This window comes from Nyctibius grandis, chromosome 25 (assembly GCF_013368605.1).
Source record: "Nyctibius grandis isolate bNycGra1 chromosome 25, bNycGra1.pri, whole genome shotgun sequence".
In the NCBI taxonomy this organism is placed as follows: domain Eukaryota; kingdom Metazoa; phylum Chordata; class Aves; order Nyctibiiformes; family Nyctibiidae; genus Nyctibius; species Nyctibius grandis.
The window spans coordinates 769,347-788,307 of record NC_090682.1 but is presented as its reverse complement, the minus strand read 5'-3'; the positions used below and the strand labels follow the sequence as shown (position 1 = coordinate 788,307).

The 18,961-nt window shown below is 44.4% G+C and overlaps 1 protein-coding gene across 8 annotated transcripts in view; it reads right to left on the bottom strand.

Annotated features, from left to right (window-relative positions):
- Nucleotides 1–2,039: 2,039 nt before the first annotated feature.
- PKNOX2 (PBX/knotted 1 homeobox 2) overlaps nucleotides 2,040–18,961 on the bottom strand; it is a 104,198-nt gene continuing 87,276 nt past the window's right edge. For 7 of the 8 annotated variants that reach the window (XM_068418184.1, XM_068418185.1, XM_068418189.1 and 4 more), the window contains 7 exons: nucleotides 17,261–17,449; nucleotides 10,954–11,086; nucleotides 10,782–10,879; nucleotides 8,215–8,337; nucleotides 6,210–6,286; nucleotides 5,630–5,808; nucleotides 2,040–3,693 (listed from right to left, as the gene is read on the bottom strand). In XM_068418184.1, the coding sequence (XP_068274285.1) occupies nucleotides 3,446–3,693; nucleotides 5,630–5,808; nucleotides 6,210–6,286; nucleotides 8,215–8,337; nucleotides 10,782–10,879; nucleotides 10,954–11,086; nucleotides 17,261–17,449 (1,047 nt within the window). In that variant the 3' untranslated portion in view covers nucleotides 2,040–3,445. The remainder of the gene's footprint in view (nucleotides 3,694–5,629; nucleotides 5,809–6,209; nucleotides 6,287–8,214; nucleotides 8,338–10,781; nucleotides 10,880–10,953; nucleotides 11,087–17,260; nucleotides 17,450–18,961) is intronic. The other variant, XM_068418191.1, reaches the window with a different exon arrangement.

Genomic DNA, 18,961 nt, shown 5'->3' with positions numbered 1-18,961 from the left:
GCAACTTTTTCATCGAAAAATGCGCTTTTTTGGGGTGGAAAAGCCCGACAAGGACTTGCCTGTGACACATGAATATTCAATGGTTTATAAGATATGCAAATTTATGGCTAATGAGATGCTCAGAGCAGGCTGCAGCACCGCAGGCAGCTGCCACCATCAAAATTCGCCTGTAAATCCCATTTTGGGGGATTTTTTCCCATTTTTAGCTTTTCCGGAGCCACATTTTTGGCTAAAAATTGCACAAAAAATCACATTTTCCTCAAAAAAATCAACCTGTTAATTAGCAACGGCTCGTTAGGGAATAAGGGGAGGGGGGGAAGCGTCGGTTTTAGGTGAGAATCGCTCAGTTGTGGGGTTTGTCACTCATTTTCGGGGGGGGCGGTCCCTAATTTGAGGTGATTGCTCATTTTTGGAGAGTGTTGTCCATTTTGGGGCAAATTCAGTCATTTTGGGGGCGAATGTAGTCGGGGGGGGAAAGTCACTGATTTTGGGGAGATTTCCTCATTTTTGGGGGAGCATCACTTTTGGGGGAGAGTCATTTATTTTTGGGAGGATCATTAGTGTGGGAGAACGTCGTTTTGGGGGAACATCACTCATTTTGGGGACTGGTGCTCATTTTGGGGGAGAATCACTCGATTTTGGAGAAAATATTTCATTTTGGGGTGAGCACCACTAATTTTGGGGGAGAATCAATCATTTTAGGGGGGGGGGATTGCCCCATTTGGGGACCATCATCCCTTTTTGGGGAGCATCACTCATTTTTGGAGAATATAACTCATTTTAGGGGTGAGCATCGCTCATTTTAGGGGTGTGTGTGAAATTTGTAGGAGTATCACTCATTTTGGGGGAGAATCACTCATTTTTGTGGGAAAATCCCTCATTTTGAGGGGAGAATCAGTCATTGTGGGGGAAATTGTTGGGTAACATAATTCCTTTTTGGGGGGCATCACTCATTTTTGGAGAATATAACTCATTTTAGGGGTGAGCATCACTCATTTGGGGGTTGAATCACTCATTTTGGGGAGAAAGTCACTCATTTGGGGGGAGGAATTGCCCCACTTGGGTAACATAGTTCTTTTTGGGGGGGCATCACTCATTTTTGGAGAATATAGGTAATTTTGGGGTGATCATCACTCATTTTGGGGTGAGCATCACATTTTGGGGCAGAATCACTGATTTTTTTGGGGAAAAAACTCATTTTGGGGGAGAATCACTCATTTTTGGGGGATAATCACTCAATTTCAGATATTATAACTACTTTGTGGGGAGAATCACTCATTTTTGGAGAATATAAGTCATTTTGGGGTGGGTATCGCTCATTTTAGGGGGGTGTGTAACGTTCTGGGGGAGCATCACTCATTTGGGGGTGTGCATTACACATTTTGGGGGAGAAGAAATCATTTTGGGGGAGAATCACTTATTGGGGGAATTGTTGGGTAACATCATCCCTTTTTGGGGAGCATCACTCATTTTTGGAGAATATAAGTAATTTTGGGGTGAGCATCGCTCATTTGGGGGTTGAATCACTCATTTTGGGGAGAAAGTCACTCATTTGGGGGGAGGAATTGCCCCACTTGGGTAAAATAGTTCTTTTTTGGGGGGCATCACTCATTTTTTGAGAATATAAGTAATTTTGGGGTGAGCATCACTCATTTTAGGGGGGGTGTATAACATTCTGGGGGAGCATCACTCATTTGGGAGGAAGCATCACATTTTGGGGGAGGATCACTCATTTTGGGGTGTATCATTTGGGGGGAGCATCATTCATTTTGGGTTAAAATCACTTTTGCCCTAATTTTTGCGGGGGGGTCATCATTATTTTGGAGGGGGGAACATCACTTTTGGAAGTACAAATCCTCTTTGTGCCCCATCGCTCAGATTTGGGTCAATTCACCCATTTTTGGGGCTGATTTGCCTGTTTTAGGGCAGGGGTTTGCCCATTTTGGGCGGTTATTCACCATTTAGGGGGGGCTGTTCACCCATTTTGGGATTTCTCCGTTCGCAGGAAGAAGCTGCCAATAAAATATAGCTACAAAACCTCATCTCGTAGAACTTTATAATAAATGGCCATGAATTAATACTAAATTACAATGAATCCTTTATGAAATTACAGATTACATTCACGCCAGATCAGTATCAAAAAATAGGCTTTTCTGCCCATTGCATCACTCATTTTTAATTCCCCCAGCTGCTTTTTTTTTTATTTTTACCCTCAACTCTTCAAAAGCCAAAAAAAAAAAGGACAAAACGGGCAAAAAGCCACCAAAAAAATGAAAATATCCTTCTTACAGAAACCTGTAGGAACCTGCAGAAGAAAATTCCTTTATTTTTGGCCCGCATCACCCGGGTTTGCTGTTGTGTCTCCCCCTGCACGACATTTTAAGATGAAATTTGCCCTTTTTTTAGCATTTTAAAAAAAAAACCACCAAAATACATTGGTTTTTTTGCAAAGCTGCCCTCCCCCATGGCTCATTTGGGGTAAAACTCCACCATTTTCTTATGCGATGGACAATATCAGGGAGAAACCATCTTTCCACCAACAATATTGAATTTCCTTCCACCCGGGTGAAACTTAGGGATCACCATTCAATTTTGGGTGAAAATCTACATTTTTTTTTTAAAGCCCGTTTTTTATCCTGTTTTTTTTTTCCTGACTCGGTGCTAAAACACCCTGGGAAAGTCTCGCTCCTGGCAGCCTTTGCCCCAACTCTGCGTCCAGTCTCAGCCCTTAAGGACGAAGATGGGGTGGGTTTTTTTTTTCTGGATTCGACGGGATTTTAGCACATAAATTAAAAGGATTTGGGGGAATTTCCTCCCTTTTCCAGAAAGCTGTGTCCGGAGTCACCAAACGGCCACAGCATCGAGGCCAAAACAGAGAGGTCTGGGCAATCCGATGGGTCAAGAGCGCCAAACCCTCCTCGGATCCGACCTGAAGCAGAATTTGCACTCGCTGATTTTCATTTTTCCCCAATATTTATGCCTGTGAATCATCTTTTTGGGGGAAAAACCCAAAAAGCATCAGTCCTGGGGTTGGTTTGTGGGTTAGTTTTTTTTTCACCAAGAAATCCAAGTGTTGGACACGGTGGCCCACGGTGAAAACCTGCTGTCACCCAACAGCATCCGATCATCCATGTGGGGAAAACGGCTTCCCCAAAAAAATGCTTTTTCTTACCAAAAATGAAGGGAAACAGGGAAAAATAAGAATAAAACCTGAAAAAAAAATTAATCTGGCCACAATATGTGCCTTGTAAACATGTGTCCTTCACTTCCACGCACCAACGTGGTGGTCCCCGCGCTCCCGTGGGCAGCCGGGGCATCCGCCAGTGCCTCCAATTTGCTTTTTTTTTTCACCAATTTTGTTTTTGTTCTTGCCCCCTTTTTTGGCATTTTGGGGGGAAATTTTGTTTCTGGTGCTGTCACTGATTTGGGGAGGGCACAGAAGGAGCTATTCCAGCGAGTCACTGTGGTCCAAGCCAAGGTCGGCGCTGGGCGCTGCTGGGAGACCACCAGGCTCTTCCTCCAGCTCTTCCTCCTCTTCCTCCTCCTCCTCCATCTCATCCTCGTCCTCCTCATCCTCCTCCTCTTCCTCAGTGCCGTCAAGGGAGTCGTCGTGGGCAGCCAGCATGGCCTGCTGCATGGCCATGGTGGCCGTGGCTGACGAGAGGGGTTGCAGGTTGTCCATGCTGAGTGAGCCTGGAATTAAACAAAATATATTGTAGGAGAAAATAAATTATTTGCTTTGCTTTATGTTTAGATCAAAGAATAAAAATTAACAAAAATGAAATAGGTTATAAGAATACTGAATAGATTTAAGGAAACAATAGCCACAGGGGCTCAGAAATCCTGAGCACCACATCACAACCGTACTGCTGCTCATTGGGCCCTTGTACAGCCCCCTCCAGGGCTGGCTTAAAACCCAGTCAAGTTAATCAGTAATTTCTTAGAAGTTTAGATATAAGAAAAGATAATTAATTATCTGGAAAATAAGCATTTATCAAAAGAGCATGAGACTATAGAGGTAGAAAATCACTCATCTTAGGCCTACGTTGTGGTCTACAGTTAACAGAACATCCTGAAGCCTTCTTAAAATTGTAGGGTAAAAACATCTGTGTACAGAAGAAGATGGACGAGGAGATAAGTGATGGAGAGAGTAGATTTAGATGAGATATTGGGAAGAAATTCTTGACTGTGAGGGTGGTGAGACCCTGGCCCAGGTTGCCCAGAGAAGCTGTGGCTGCCCCCTCCCTGGCAGTGTTCAAGGCCAGGTTGGATGGGGCTTGGAGCAACCTGGTCTGGTGGAAGGTGTCCCTGCCCGTGGCAGGGGGGTTGGAGCTAGATGGTCTTTAAGGTCCCTTCCAACCCAAACCATTCTATGATTCTATGAGATGACCCTGAAGACTTTAAGGCCAGAAAGAGGGATTAGAACAGAACGACAAGAATCAGCTGGGACAGGGGATTGTGATGGACTTTTGGCAAACGAGAAGATTCAGGAACTGAGGATTCGTGGAAAAGTACTGAAGACTTCGTATCTTACGTAATACGTGATGAAAAGTATATGAGGTATAGAGTTTTTGCTGTCAGTTGCCACTCACTGAGGTGGTGGCCCAACTCTGAGTTGTCAGTAAAGCAAACCTAGAGGTACCCACGTCTGGTCAGTTTCCTTGAACATATATATTAATTAAGGACTCCCCAGCTAATATAAAAAGGATAAAAAAAGTGCATAAACCAAGAATAACCCAAACTGTACCTAGACAGAGCACCTTGTAGGGTGTTCCACCTGCCCCAGCCACTCCCCAAGGTCCAACCCTTAATTTTTTTAGCTAATATATCTTCATTAAATAACAAGAAACCTTCATTTTTGAGCAAGTACATGCCCAGATTGGTTGGGCAGATCTTCATCTTCTCTTAATTTCCACCTTCCCTTCATCTTCTCTCTTCTCATCTTCTCTGGTCCATGCTCAGCTCTGCTTTCTCCACCTTCATCTTCTCTATTCTTCATTTTCATCATCTGTTCTCTCTTCATCTTCTCTCATCTGTCATCTCATATTCATCTTCTCTATTCTCTTCATCATGTTTGTCTTCTCTTCATCTTCTCTTGTCTCATCTTGTCCATTTATCTTCTCATCTTCATCTTCTCTTCATTTTCATCATCTGTTTGTCTTCATCTTCTCTTGTCTCATCTGTCTTCTCATCTTCTCTACTCTTCATTTTCATCATGTTTGTCTTCATCTCTTGTCTCATCTGTCTTCTCATCTTCTCTACTCTTCATTTTCATCATCTGTTCTCTCTTCATCTTCTCTTTTCCCATCTTGTCTCATTGGTCTTCTCATCTTTTTTTCATTTTTTTTTCTCCTCTCCCCATCTCCCCCTTTACCCCCTCTCCAGCATATCCAAGTGATGCCCCGTAGTGGGTGATCCTTGAGGGCTGTTCCTATGCTGAGGAAATGGCCAGCTCCCTTGTGATGGCCAGCTGGAAGGACCTTCTTGCATGGGCCACCTCTTCAACATATTTTTCCCCAAAGAGGGGGATAAAGGTCTCTAGAAATCCTTAATTACCAACATCGGGCCATAACTTAATGCGTGGCCACCCCATACAGGAAGGGCATGGGCCATCAGGGTTTGTCCTTACCGTCAGGATTTGTCCCCGAATTGCCACCCTGCTGCTGCAGGACCCCAGTGGCAATGGAGTTGGGCCAGAACCGCTGGGTTGGTCGGTGTTGAGATTTGATTTTCTTGGCTTTAGGGGCTGGGTCTGGGTTGCTGGCGTCAAGCATTGGCTGCAGGATGCGCCGCCGGGCATTTATGAACCTTGCCAGGGAAAAGAGAGACCATTCCACTAAATAAGAGTCATTACGTAAATTTTGAGTTAAAACAACAGATAATTATAAGAATTTAATGAGTTGCAATATAAAATACTTTTGAAAGTGGCTGCATGGTCCAAAAAGCTGGGGGTTTACCCTGTTTTATTACATCATTGCATTAATTTTTCCAGCTCTGAGTTGGAGGCTGCTACATCTTGGGTTTGCCAGGAGAGGGCACTGAGACATCACGAACGAATGCTGTCAATTAAACACAACCAGCCCGTCTCCCAGAAGTCATCCCTAAGCGCCCAGATTACCCCTAAAAAAGCATTATATAGCACCAAAATAGCGTGAAAAAAATCTCTATAAAGCCAGCAAGACGATGGCATGGACCACCGATGCACTCACCAGTTGTTGACTTGCAAGAGGGTCAGGTTGGTTTGGGCAGCAATTTGCCTCTTCTCGTCCTCTGTGGGATAGGGGTGCTAGAAAAAACAGAGAGATGGGGCAGCAAAATGACATCTCTGTGTGCAAAACAGCAGCCCTGAGTGAAAAAAAATTAACCCCCCCCAAGATTTTTTTCATTTTCCCACCCCAAATTTGGTGGCTTCTTGCATTTGCAAGACACAAGGCTTAAGGGTGGCATCCGAGAGCATCATGGTGTCCCCGGTGTCCTTAAGGTTTTCCAACCAAGGCTTTTCCTTGAAGGAAAATATCACTTTTTTTTTAGAATTAGCAATTTTTTAATAATGGTTGTTGGTAAAGGTGGGATTTGGGCTTCAAAACCCACCATCACCCACAACACTCCTTGTCAGGTGCATCAATAAAACACTGAAACATCTTCAATAGGAGGCTCAAAGCTTCAACAACTCCCTCCCACTGTGCTAAAATCCTCCTTTCCAACTCCCAAAATGAAATTATCATCAAACCAGCGCCATGTGTCATTTTTCAGAACCCCAAGCCAGCACCAGTGTTGATTCACATGACTTGTTTTCCAGCTGTTTGCCTCCAAAATAGTGTGATTTCCTTGACAAAACCACATGAAGTCATGGCATGCAGGAGACCCCCATCCCACTGTGGCCTCGGGGATGCCAAAGCGGTTAAAAATGGCTTTTTTTTGGCAAAAGTATCTCCATTTTTCGCATATTATTTCCAGGATTCCTTCTTCCTTCTGGTGCTACAAAACTCCCAAACCTAATAAAACAATGAGCATCAATGCTATTAGGTAAAAAAACACATTATTTATGATGTCAGATGGAGAAATCTCATGAGGAACCCCAAGCATCTTCTGACCATGAGGACCAGGCTGAGATCAAAGGTCCAACCATCCAGTAGAACAATTTCTTTTAGTTTTTCAATCCAGTTTTGGAAATTTCAAACCATGGGGTTCTCCTAACACCTGGTAGAAAATTGTTCTTCTAGTCTTCTGAATCCTTTTTCAGCTTGCAAATCTGCAGTCCAGCCCTCCAAAAGCATGGGAGATTCATTTGCCCAGGGAGGTGGTGGTGTCACCATCTCTGGAAGGGTTTAAGAAAAGACTGGACATGGCACTTAGTGCCATGGTCTAGTTGACATGGTGATGTCAGGGCAACGGTTGGACTCGATGATCCCAGAGGGCTCTTCCAACCTGGTTGATTCTGTGATTCTGTGTAATTCTGTGACACAGCTTGGGATGGTGGCCCAACACAGAGACGCTCTTGTCCTCAATGAAATAAATCCAAAATTTCCCATTAAAAAAAAAAGCTGGAAAGTTGCCAATCAGCTGCTGCTCCATATCCTGGGTCATGTTTTACCCCAATTCACTCCTTGGAGCTGTTATTTTCCATCTTATTGCTACCTTGGGGATCTCCCATCTTCCTGGAGACCCTCATGCAACTCTTTGCAACCAGCTTCCAAGTGTTTTCCTGGCCAAATTATTAAGGAAAAATGGGTTTTTTTTTAGCTTTTTGCCCTTCTTCCAGCCCTGCTGGTGGGCGAGCAATCTCCTTGCATGAAAATATCCCGGTTGCATCCTCTGAGCTTTCTCCATCTACCTACATCTTTAATGCTGAAAACGGGGGTGATTTTGCAATTCTGCATTTCAACTGATGGCTGATGTGCCACAACCATACGTGTGGGGCAGCTTTCACACCCCAGCTTGCTGGAAAATGGTATTTTGGAGCTGTTAACTGGAAAAAAACCCATCCACAATAATTTGTGGACGTCCCCCTCTGGTTTTGTTTGCTTCTTCATCCATTAAGGGAGTATTTTTGCCACCTGCGGTGTAAAAGGTCATCCCCAAAATCAAACCAAAGACACTTTGTGCCTCTGAATACAAATTTAGACAAACCATCGCCTCGATTTGTTAATTTTGGGGCTTTTTTGCCTTTTTTTTTTGCAGCTTGCAGAGCTTTTTGGCAGCTGCAGTGCTCACCATGAGATGCTGGAAGAGCCATGAGCGCATGATGTTGGTGGCGTGTTTGGGCAAGACGCCTCGCTTGTTCTTGGACTTCTTGTCCTCACCATCGAGGAGGGAGGTGAGATCCAGGTTCACCTGCTGGGGGAGAGAATTGGCTGAAAATGATGACAGACAACCCAAAAAAATGTGAAAAACCAAACCGAAAAATGAGCAAAACCAACCCAAAATGGGAGTGGGGTGAGGGCAAAAATCAGGAACTCATAAAGACCATCCAAAACCCATTTTTTCCCCAAAAAATTTGCATTAAAACCCCATTTTCACCCAAGATCTCTATTTAATATCTCCATTTTTTTGACTTTCTAAACCCTGCCACTCATTAAGCCCTTGCAAACCCACGTTCCTCACCCAGCTGCTTCCCACCACAAGGAGAAACGTGCCCATTGAGTGAAAATTTGCTTTTTATTCCCTGCAAAAAATAAAAAATAAACATTTTGCTGCAAGAGAAGTTTTAATGAGGTTGCGGGAACCGAACTGAAATCTCGGCGCTTGAGTTAAAAAGGGATTTTTTTTTTTTTTTTCTTCCCCCAGCTCTTCATCAAAACACTTCTCCTGGATGAATTAAACATCAGGCCAGCAGGTCCCTTCGATTCCCCTGAGCTCCAGCTGAATAATTCATGCTGACAGCGCAGGAAGAGCATCTGGAGGTGCTTGTCCGGGGCTCTCTCCCTGCCCCGATATTCCCTGCGTGCGTGTTTTTCCCACCACGAAGGGTTTTGCTGCAGGATTTAAGCCCGTGAGGGTGAGATATTAAAGAAAGAAACCTTTAATGATTTTTAATAATTTTAATAATAATAAACTTTAGCAATAAAGGAGATGCCACCCATTTCCAAAATGACATTTATTGATTTTTTTTTTTTCTTAAGAAACTCCTGCAATTAAATTGGGGCATTTCAGAAAAAAAATTTGCATGGGGCAGGGATTTTTGGTCATCTGCCCCTGGGAAACTGTAGCAGAAATCTATGTTTTTTTTCCCAAATTCCTGGGGAATGGGGGTTTGGAAGAGATCACGGGCAACCGTTTTGGTTGAAAGGCCCTTTAAGATCATCAAGTCCAACCGCTAACCCAGCACTGCCAAGGCCACCACTAACCCATGTCCCTCAGCACCACATCTACACGGCTTTTAAATCCCTCCAGGGATGGGGACTCCACCACTGCCCTGGGCAGCCTGTGCCAGTGCTTGACAGCCCTTTCGGGGAAGAAATTGTCCCTGATCTCCAATCTAAACCTCCCCTGGCACAGCTTGAGGCCGTTCCCTCTCGTCCTGTCACTTGTTACCTGGGAAAAGAGACCGACCCCCCCTCGCTACACCCTCCTTTCAGGCAGTTGTAGAGGGCGAGAAGGTCTCCCCTCAGCCTCCTTTTCTCCAGGCTAAACACCCCCTGGTCCCTCAGCTGCTGCTCATCACACTTGTGCTCCAGACCCTTCACCAGCTCCGTTGCCCTTCTCTGGACTCGCTCCAGCACCTCAAGGTCTTTCTTGTAGTGAGGGGCCCAAAACTGACCCCAGGATTCAAGGTGCGGCCTCACCAGTGCTGAGTACAGGGGGACGGTCCCTGCCCTAGTCCTGCTGGCCACACTAGTGCTGATGCAAGCCAGGATGCTGGTGGCCTTCTTGGCCACCTGGGCACACTGATGGCTCACATTCAGCCGCCCATCAACCAACACCCCCAGGCCCTTTCCCACCAGGCACTTCCCAGCCACTCTTCCCCCAGCCTGTAGCAGTGCGTGGGGCTGTTGTCCCCCAAGTGCAGGACCCGACACTTGCCCTTGTTGAACTTCATGTAGCTCGCTTTGCCCCATCTATCCAGACTGTCCAGATCCCTCTGCAGAGCCTCCTGCCCTCCAGCACATCAACACTCCCACCCAACCTGGTGTCATCTGCGAACTGACTGAGGGTGCACTCGATCCCCTTGTCCAGATCATTGATAATTATACTGGACAGAACTGGCCCCCAATACTGAGCCCTGTGGAACACCACTGGTGACCGGCCACCAGCTGGATTTAACTCCATTCCCCACCACTCTTTGGGCCCGGCCATCCCACGAGTTTTTTACCCAGAGAAGTGTCTGCCTGTCCAAGCCGTGAGCAACCGTTTCTCCAGGAGAATGCTGTTATTATATCCTATCCCATCCCATCCCATCCCATCCGATCTTATCCTCCCCTATCCCATCTCATCCCATCCCATCTTATTTTATCCTATCCTACCCTATCCTATATTCTACTCTACTATACTGATAATTTATATTTTATACTTTATATTTCATTTTTCATATTTTATATTTCATATTTTATGATATTATATAACACAGCAATAATATAAGCAGTGCTATAATTTGTTAGGTTGTTGCCATAATTTGTTAGGTACCCCAAAGGTGCCCGGCAGATGGATTTAATCAGCGTTTCTTGCCAATTAAAAATTTAGGATCCTCCAAGGGTTGAATTTATGAAGAAACTGGGGTTTTTGCTTGCTGCAGCAACGCAAAATACCGCATAAAAGGGAATTTCGAGGTGGGAAGGTCTTACCTGGGCGTTGGGGATCTGCAGGGCACCGGGGGCGATGGCTTGGGCGAGGACCTGGCCCTGCGATGTCACCATCGTCACGGGCTGGTACAAGGCTCCACCTATGGAAAAAAGGCTTGTGGGGGGAACCCCCAAATTTCTACCCCTCCCCACCAACCTCCCCTGTGGTCCCTACCTGGCACGGCGGGTGAGCCGCTGCTGGCGCTCATGGCCAAGTTGCCCGGTGGTAGCGCGGCCGCCGGCACGACAATGCCCGGCGGCGGGTTGGAGGTGGGCGGCAGCGCCGCGGGTGAGCTCTGCAGCATCTCCTGGGGAAAAGAAATATTAAAACCATGAATTTTAACACATTTTTCCTCCTCCAATAAATTCGCCCCGTTGCCTTTTTTTTTTCCCTCTAGGTAACAGGCAACATTGCAGAAAAAGGGATTTTTCAGTTTCACAGAATCACAGAATCAACCAGGTTGGAAGAGCCCTCTGGGATCATCGAGTCCAACCATTGCCCTGACACCACCATGGCAACTAGACCAGGGCACTAAGTGCCATGTCCAGTCTTTTCTTAAACACCTCCAGAGATGGTGACTCCACCACCTCCCTGGGCAGCCCCTTCCAATGGCTAATGACCCTTGCTGAGAAGAAATGCTTCCTAATATCCAACCTGAACCTCCCCTGGCGAAGCTTGAGGCTGTGTCCTCTTGTCCTATTGCTAGTTGCCCGGGAGAAGAGGCCGACTCCCACTCCACTACAACTTGGTGACTGCAATAAGGTCACCTCCGAGCCTCCTCCAGGCTAAACCACCCCAGCTCCCTCAGCCGTTCCTCGTAGGTCAGACCCTCCAGACCCTTCACCAGCTTGGTCGCCCTCCTCTGGACTCGCTCCAACACCTCAGCATCTTTCTTGAAGTGCAGGGCCCACAACTGGACACAGTATTCAAGATGATGCAGCATTTGCTAAAGCTGGGGCAAGCACCACGGTTTCCCCTTGCCAGAAGAATAGTAAAATAAAGCAAATAATAATAATAATAATATAACCAATTTTATATCATTCCTTGCAGCTTGAAGTTAACTTCTTACAAAAAATAGGCATTTTTTTAGCCAAAAGCTGTAATCTTATCATCAGCCCCAGCTCTGCAGCAGCTCCTGCATGCAGCTCCTTGGAAAAAGCCCAAATGGAATGATTTATTTGAGTATTTAATGCAACATTTTGGGAAGGGAAGGGTGTGGCGATGGAGGATATGGGGGAATACAGGGCGATGTACCACAATCTCCCACATAGGCAGGATTTTTTTCTCAACTGTTGGACAAAATGCCAACAAAGGGGATTTTTTTCATCTTTTTATTCAATTTCCCTTAATTTTGATGTGTTTCTTCAAGAAAACTATTTCTTGGCTTAAGAAAAAGAGGATTTCTTTCAACTAGCAACATGCAATCACACTGGAGAAGGTGACCACGCAAACATGGTGGGTCGGAAAAAGCCGTAGCTCCTCTTTTCCTTGCAATGAAACTACAGACATGGTAATTTCAACACACAAATCAATTAATTTGACTTCAAGAGACGATGTGGGTGCATCGTTCAGTGGGGAAGTAGGGTACTCTTGTGTCCATCTCAATGCATTTCCCATTGCTAGGAGAAAAAAATGTCATTTTTGGTCCTTCTTCTTTTTCTTTTCTCCATTACATTCATGCTTCTATCAGCTTTTTAAATATCCCTTCGTCATCTCCAGCCTTTTGGAGGAAATGGTTTTCAACTTGAAAAATCAGAATTTCTCAACATATAGAAAGCAAAAAATCAGTTGCCTTTGCGCACACTTGGACTTGGCTTTTTGCTAAGCATCCAGCTAACAAATACAGTGGAAATATTCATCTAAACCCAAATGTGGTCCTTGAAGAGCCTCAAAAAGCAGTCAGATATGGCCAGGGGCAACCAGAGATTTGGACCAGCCTGGGGAGCGCCAGCTTTCCTCTCCCGCTTCTTTTTCCACAATTCCTCCAAAATAAGGGCACCCAGAAGACCATTTTTGGGAGTGCATTGGAAAGAAATCATTTGGGATGTTGGAAAATGGGAACAAGAAACTGCCATTTCCAGACAGAGTGGTCAAAGCCATTTTCAACAGCATTTTATGATGACAAAAATGGCATTTTTTTTGGTGACGTAGAGGAGAACTGTCCCAAAACACCAGCTCAGCGGCACCCAAAAGGTGCAGAATATTGGTAATTATTAGAAAAAGATATGAAAGAAATTCATGGTGTTTCTGCAACAGCACTGTGAAACCAAGGGTATGCAATGGAAGTGGAGGCTCTGCCTTAAAATAAACATAGATATCTCCAAGAAGATTTAAAAATATATTTTGCATACTAATTGCTTTGGATTGCAAATGCCAGCCAAATTTATTACGCTTGTGATTTTGCTGCAGTGGAAAATGTTTTATATTTTAGGACTCCAAGAAAGTTGAAATGTTTCCAGCAATTTTGAAAGTTGAGTGTAAAAAAAAAAAAGCATCACTAGGTGTCTCTGCAGATCAACATCTCGGCACTGACCTTCCGCAGCTCTATGGCCAAACACGATTTCTCCCAATTAAAAGTCACTTTTAACGAAGAAAAAAGACCTGGCACATATTGCAAGAAAAAAACACCCTGTATTACAAGGCAAGTGTCAAAGACCAAGTGCCCAGGTGTGAGAAAGTGCTACAATTCGGCGCTACTTGGGCTGATGTCCTTCCCCTTGTGCTTTATGATACAGCAATTTAATTTTGGGTGTCACACACGCATAAAAATGTCTCTCTCATCCTAACTTTGTGAAATTTATTTGTGCTTGAGTAAAGCTGGGGAAAATTGGGGTTAGCTGGAGAAAAAAAGAAACCTATGAGTTTGCCGAGAAAGAGTTGGCCAAATTCAAACTCATGTAAGAAGATTCGCAGGGCTCCTTCGTGGATGGATGGAGATGAAAAAAAAGTTGGCTTTAAGTAACAGAGAAATCCAGACTTGTCCACAGGGCAAACTTGGATAAATTAAGATCTATACAGAGAATTACTGCATCGAGCCAACCCAACCATCAGCCTCCAACCACCAGCAAGATGGGGAGGAAGACAAGAAGAAATGCTGCCCTGAAAATGCCTGTATACACACTGCCAATCCGCTGCAAATCTCACTCAAAATGAGAGCTGAAAAATGCAAGATTTAATCAAATTTAAATGTCCCTGGCAGTGCTGTGGTTCCCAACATGATCGGCTTTGTGGTGGGTTTTTTCTTGCAAGTGAAGTGAACTGGAGAGCAATGAGGACCATGTTGACGCTGAAGGAAAGTTGAACTGATTAAGCATTGGGTTAAATTGGCTTACCACCCCACCATGCAACAAGCACCTCCCCTCTCCTATCCTTGTCTGAAAAACTCAAAAAATATTAATGAAATGAAGGGAGGGAGTTAAAAAGGGCCTGAGGAGGACTCAAGGGAGAGGAATGAAGCCTAGTGAAAAACAATCAAGAAAAATGGAAGAAGGGGAATCGCTTGGTGGATTTGCAGGCCAAAGAAGAGGCTAAAACTCCCCCACAAAACAAAGCAGAGCACAAAAAGAGAAAGCAATGGAGAAAACAGGGTAGAAATATGTCTACAAGGTAACAAAGGTTCAGGGAAAGCTCACCACATAGGAAAAAAAACCCTAACTTTTCACCCAAAGTTGGCCAACACCAAGAGTCGTCTCCAGACTTGGCAACATGAGACGATTTCAGCAACAGTCAAAACACCTGTCTGGGTGTTCTCTCATCTTTCCATCACCTCCAGGCATTTTTGCATTGACAGAAATTCTTGCATTTTTCATCTTAGAAAGCACAAATAACACCAAGTCAAGGGCCAACCTTTTTGGATACACCAGGGGAATCCAACCCCGATTCTCCCGTGATGACATTTTGACAGCTCGGGACGCTGTTTTGGTTGACGTCCTTGTTATTGCATATCCATAATTTTTAAAGTAAATTTTAAAGTCTGTCCCGTGATAAAAAACTTTGCAAAAAATGGAAATATTTTGCTTTCATGACCAACCTGGTGCATCTGCTCATAAAATGATCAATGCCCCTCCCACACCCTAAGAAAACCTATTTTCTGAGGAACCTTGCTCATTGATATTAATCACATTTCCATGATATAATTGTTTTTTAAAAATTCCTAAATTAGTGGCCCCTTAGCTGTTCTACCTGCCGTCAGCATGAGATCAATAGGATGATAATTAGATAAATCATCCCACTTGCCATTTTTTTAAACAAGGATCCTCTGATTCTTCAGCTCTCTGGAGCATCCCCAGCCCTTCAAACTCAACTGATGGATATAGAGTATTTCCACACATATTTTTTTAAGCCTTATCCATGCAAACTCAAATATACGCAATGAGTTGAAGCACTCAGGCACTTCACATTGCTTAGCTGGATAATTAGAAAAAAATCTGTTGTTGTATTGTTACTGGTATGTCATCCTCATCCAATGACCAGATGAGATGGTGTCTCCTTCTGGTCTATCTATATTTTGGCTCCCATTGCCTGCTGAAAATCCATTCGTCGTTAAGCCAGTGTTTCCCCTCCAGTTGGGTCTTTCCTGGGTGCGTTCTCATTTATTGCAGTCTACAGCTACCTGAAGGGAGGTTGTTGCAGAGTGGGAGTCGGCCTCTTCTCCCAGGCAACCAGCGATAGGACAAGAGGACACAGCCTCAAGCTTCGCCAGGGGAGGATCAGGTTGGACATTAGGAAGCATTTCTTCTCAGAAAGGGTCATTAGCCATTGGAAGGGGCTGCCCAGGGAGGTGGTGGAGTCACCATCTCTGGAGGGGTTTAAGAAAAGCCTGGACATGGCACTTAGTGCCCTGGTCTAGTTGCCATGGTGGTGTCAGGGCAATGGTTGGACTCGATGATCCCAGAGGGCTCTTCCAACCTGATTGATTCTGGGATTTAGCAACTGCCTCCAAATCCTCACTTGAATTTCTCAACTTCTGAGTCTTGCCCGGAAGGGAAATGTCGGCAGCTCCGGGTTTGCAGGAATCAGAGGCTCTTGGTACATCTCCATGGGCCTGATTATTTTCCAAAGACTTGTGCTAATTTTCTGATACGATCCCTGCCTCTTTGTGAGGCACTAAATCCTCATTACTTTTCCTGACCGATGCATTCTAATTAGATCAACACTTTAAAAAAAAAAAGGAAAAGATGGTGAAAAAAAATCACAATAGCCACAGGACGGCTTTCCATCTCATTAACTCCCTCACTTATTATTTTCATGAAAATTACTGATAAAAAACGTGCATCTCCATTTGCTGGGACCGGGAGCTTCGTCGGCTCATATCTAACATCTCTCTCATCGCCCGGGATGTGAGCTGTTGCCATGGCGATGCACAATAATAGAAACTAATAAATTACAAACGAGATGCTCGTTGAGCAATTATTGTTCTCTTTTATGCAAGTGTCTTGCTAATTTTGATCATAAGGAATGCTACCATAAAGCATCGAAGGGATAATAAGTCCATTTCTAGAGATTATTAGAAAATAGAGGACGAGTTTTTTTTAGATCAATGATTAAGTGGTTTGGTGCTTTCAGGAAGCCCAAATAAGAACTAAAACTTTTTGGGGGGCTTTTCCCTCCCCACGCTGGGCCGCTTCGAACTTAGCAGCACTTGGAGTTGAGCTGCTAAAATCACATTTTTTTCCTTTCCACCACCCTTAAAATGCCCTGAAAAACCCTAAAAAAGCCCCCACCACCTGCATCCTTTTGGGAGAGAACCCCAAGAGCTGCCTGGGGACGCCCTGGCTTATTTTGAGTTGACTGCAGTTATTTTGTGTGGGATTATACAACCCCAAATTTCACTTTCCCCTCAAAAAAATCAAGTGTCTGAGAGAGAGAAATCCCCAAGGCGCACACAATATTGCATCAAGGAAGTTTTCTGGAATGCAACCAGCCAACATTTATTCCCTGCACTGCAAATGCACATGAAAACCCCAACCAACAGGCAACTTTTTTTCCAAATATTAAGTTAAAATCCCTTATTTTGCCCCAAAAGCCACAAGGTGCAGCTTGGTTTGGCCATTTCAGTTGACGTTTCTGCAATTCTTGGGCATCTCCTTGTGCTTGAGGCACCAAATGCTTCCTTCTCCCAGCTAAAACCCAAATTATGCAAAAAAAAAAAATGTCAAGGTGGGAATGTTGATCATGCTGGGGGAGAACTGCAAGATGTGCTGGGCAAAAAAGGAGCAGCAAAGCCAAGAAGGGTTATCCGAGACACAAAAATCTGTTCAGCTGCCTTGAAACAAAGACAAGAACAGGGAGAGAGGAAGCGGTGGATAAAATCATGGTGTTTCTGCCCCTCCTGCCAATTCTTTTCCTCAATTGGGGTTGGGTTTTGATGACTTTCCAGGAGGCCACAAGAGCTGTAGAGCAATCCCCCAACCTCATTGGCCCAACTCACCCGTTGGCCAACGTGCAACAATGGTGATTACAGGTGATTTGAAGGCGTTACCTGGGGGTGGAGGCTGATGGAGGAGGGGTTGGGGGAGTAGGGCCCCCCCAGGTCATTCCTGAGTAGGTTGTCGCTGTGCATCTTGGTTTTGAGGCAGGTGATGTAGCGGTTGCAAAAGTCCTTGCACAACTCATTGACTTTCTCCAGCTCCAGGAGGTGGATACGCAGCACCTGAATCGCCTTCACCATCTACACAAGGACACAATGGCAGAGTTAAAATCTTTTTTTTCCTCGACACATCGGAAAAAAAAAAAAAACCCAAAATCAATATTCTCACCCCAAATCTAACCTGGAACCAATCCCTACAGTAGAATTAAATGCATTTCCTTTCTCAACACACCAAAAAAAAGCAAAAAAATCAGTATTCTCACCCAAAACCCATCTCTCTGCACCTCCACAATTCTTCTCCCTCCCTATCAATCCTATCTCTGAAATCCCAAGAAGCCAAAATTCACAAAAATTACTGTTGCCTTTGTGGGAATTGCTCCCTGTGCCCCAAAAAAGTCCAAGCCAAAACCACGGCTGTCGAAAAGTATTTGGTTATTCTCCGGAGGCCACTTCTTTTAACAAGAATGTGGATCTGCAGCTCCACCATAAGCTGTTGCTGGTGCAAAGTCTGGGCCTCATTAAAATGTACCCCATAAACATTAAAAAATTTACACATAAAACATTCCTCTCACCGAGCTGAAACCTTAAGTTTTACAGCCGCTGTTTGAAATCTTGCATAATATATAAAATTTCAGCTATTCACTCCAGGGCAATAAATCCGGTTTTATGTAACAAAGCGTCTTTGCATTTCAAAGGGTGTTTTTAACTTGCAAATTTTAGTGGTCATCTTTACAAACTGCGAGTCGCCACGGTTGGGAAACACCCCGAAAAATCCAGCGCCAAACTCAGGTGGTGGCTCCACGATGGAGAAAGTGAATTTTTGGTTGGCGAACAACAGGGACGATGGGTTATGGATGGAAAAATCTTTTTTTTTTTCTTTTTTTTGGCTTTTTTTTTCTTTTTTTTGGCTTTTTTTTTTTTTGGCTTTTTCTTGGCTTATTCCTCCTCTGCAGTTGGCGTAGGCAAAACGCAAGGTGGAGGCGTCGCGCCCCGGCTCTCCACACCCTCCCGGGGCTCAATGGCCATGAAAGTCAATATTCAAGGGCAAAGGCAAGAAGACCTGACACATATATGTATAAAAAATAAATCTCTCAATTATCTCAGCTCATTTGCTTAGGGTCTCATTTTATATTCCTGCTCCGCTGCGCCGTATATCTGTCCGGATAAAGAGTTACAGTCCGACGGCGTACGTGCGCGGGGTCGTAAAAAATACAGATGCTGAATTAATTGACTGTGTGGCACTCGGCAGCTGATTGAGTTGATAATGGTGAGATCTGACCTTTTTCTAATTTCTAATTATGTGCATCTCGACGGTGAGGAATACATGACTCTTATTCTAATGATAGCTAATGCCGCTGGCCTTTTCATCCCTGCTTTGCCATTGCCAATTTTTGGGGAATGGGTGGCATTAAAAAACATAAAATCCAAAAAATAACCAAAAAAAAAAAGGACAATGCAAATAGGGGAAAAAGTGTCAGCTCAGGAACAGGTGGAAATGTTGAGTTTTGGGCACCACAAGACTTTTTCATCCAAAATTCCCTCTAATTGGCACCGAAGGGAATGGTCTTTCTTCAGCATCACATTAACAGAATC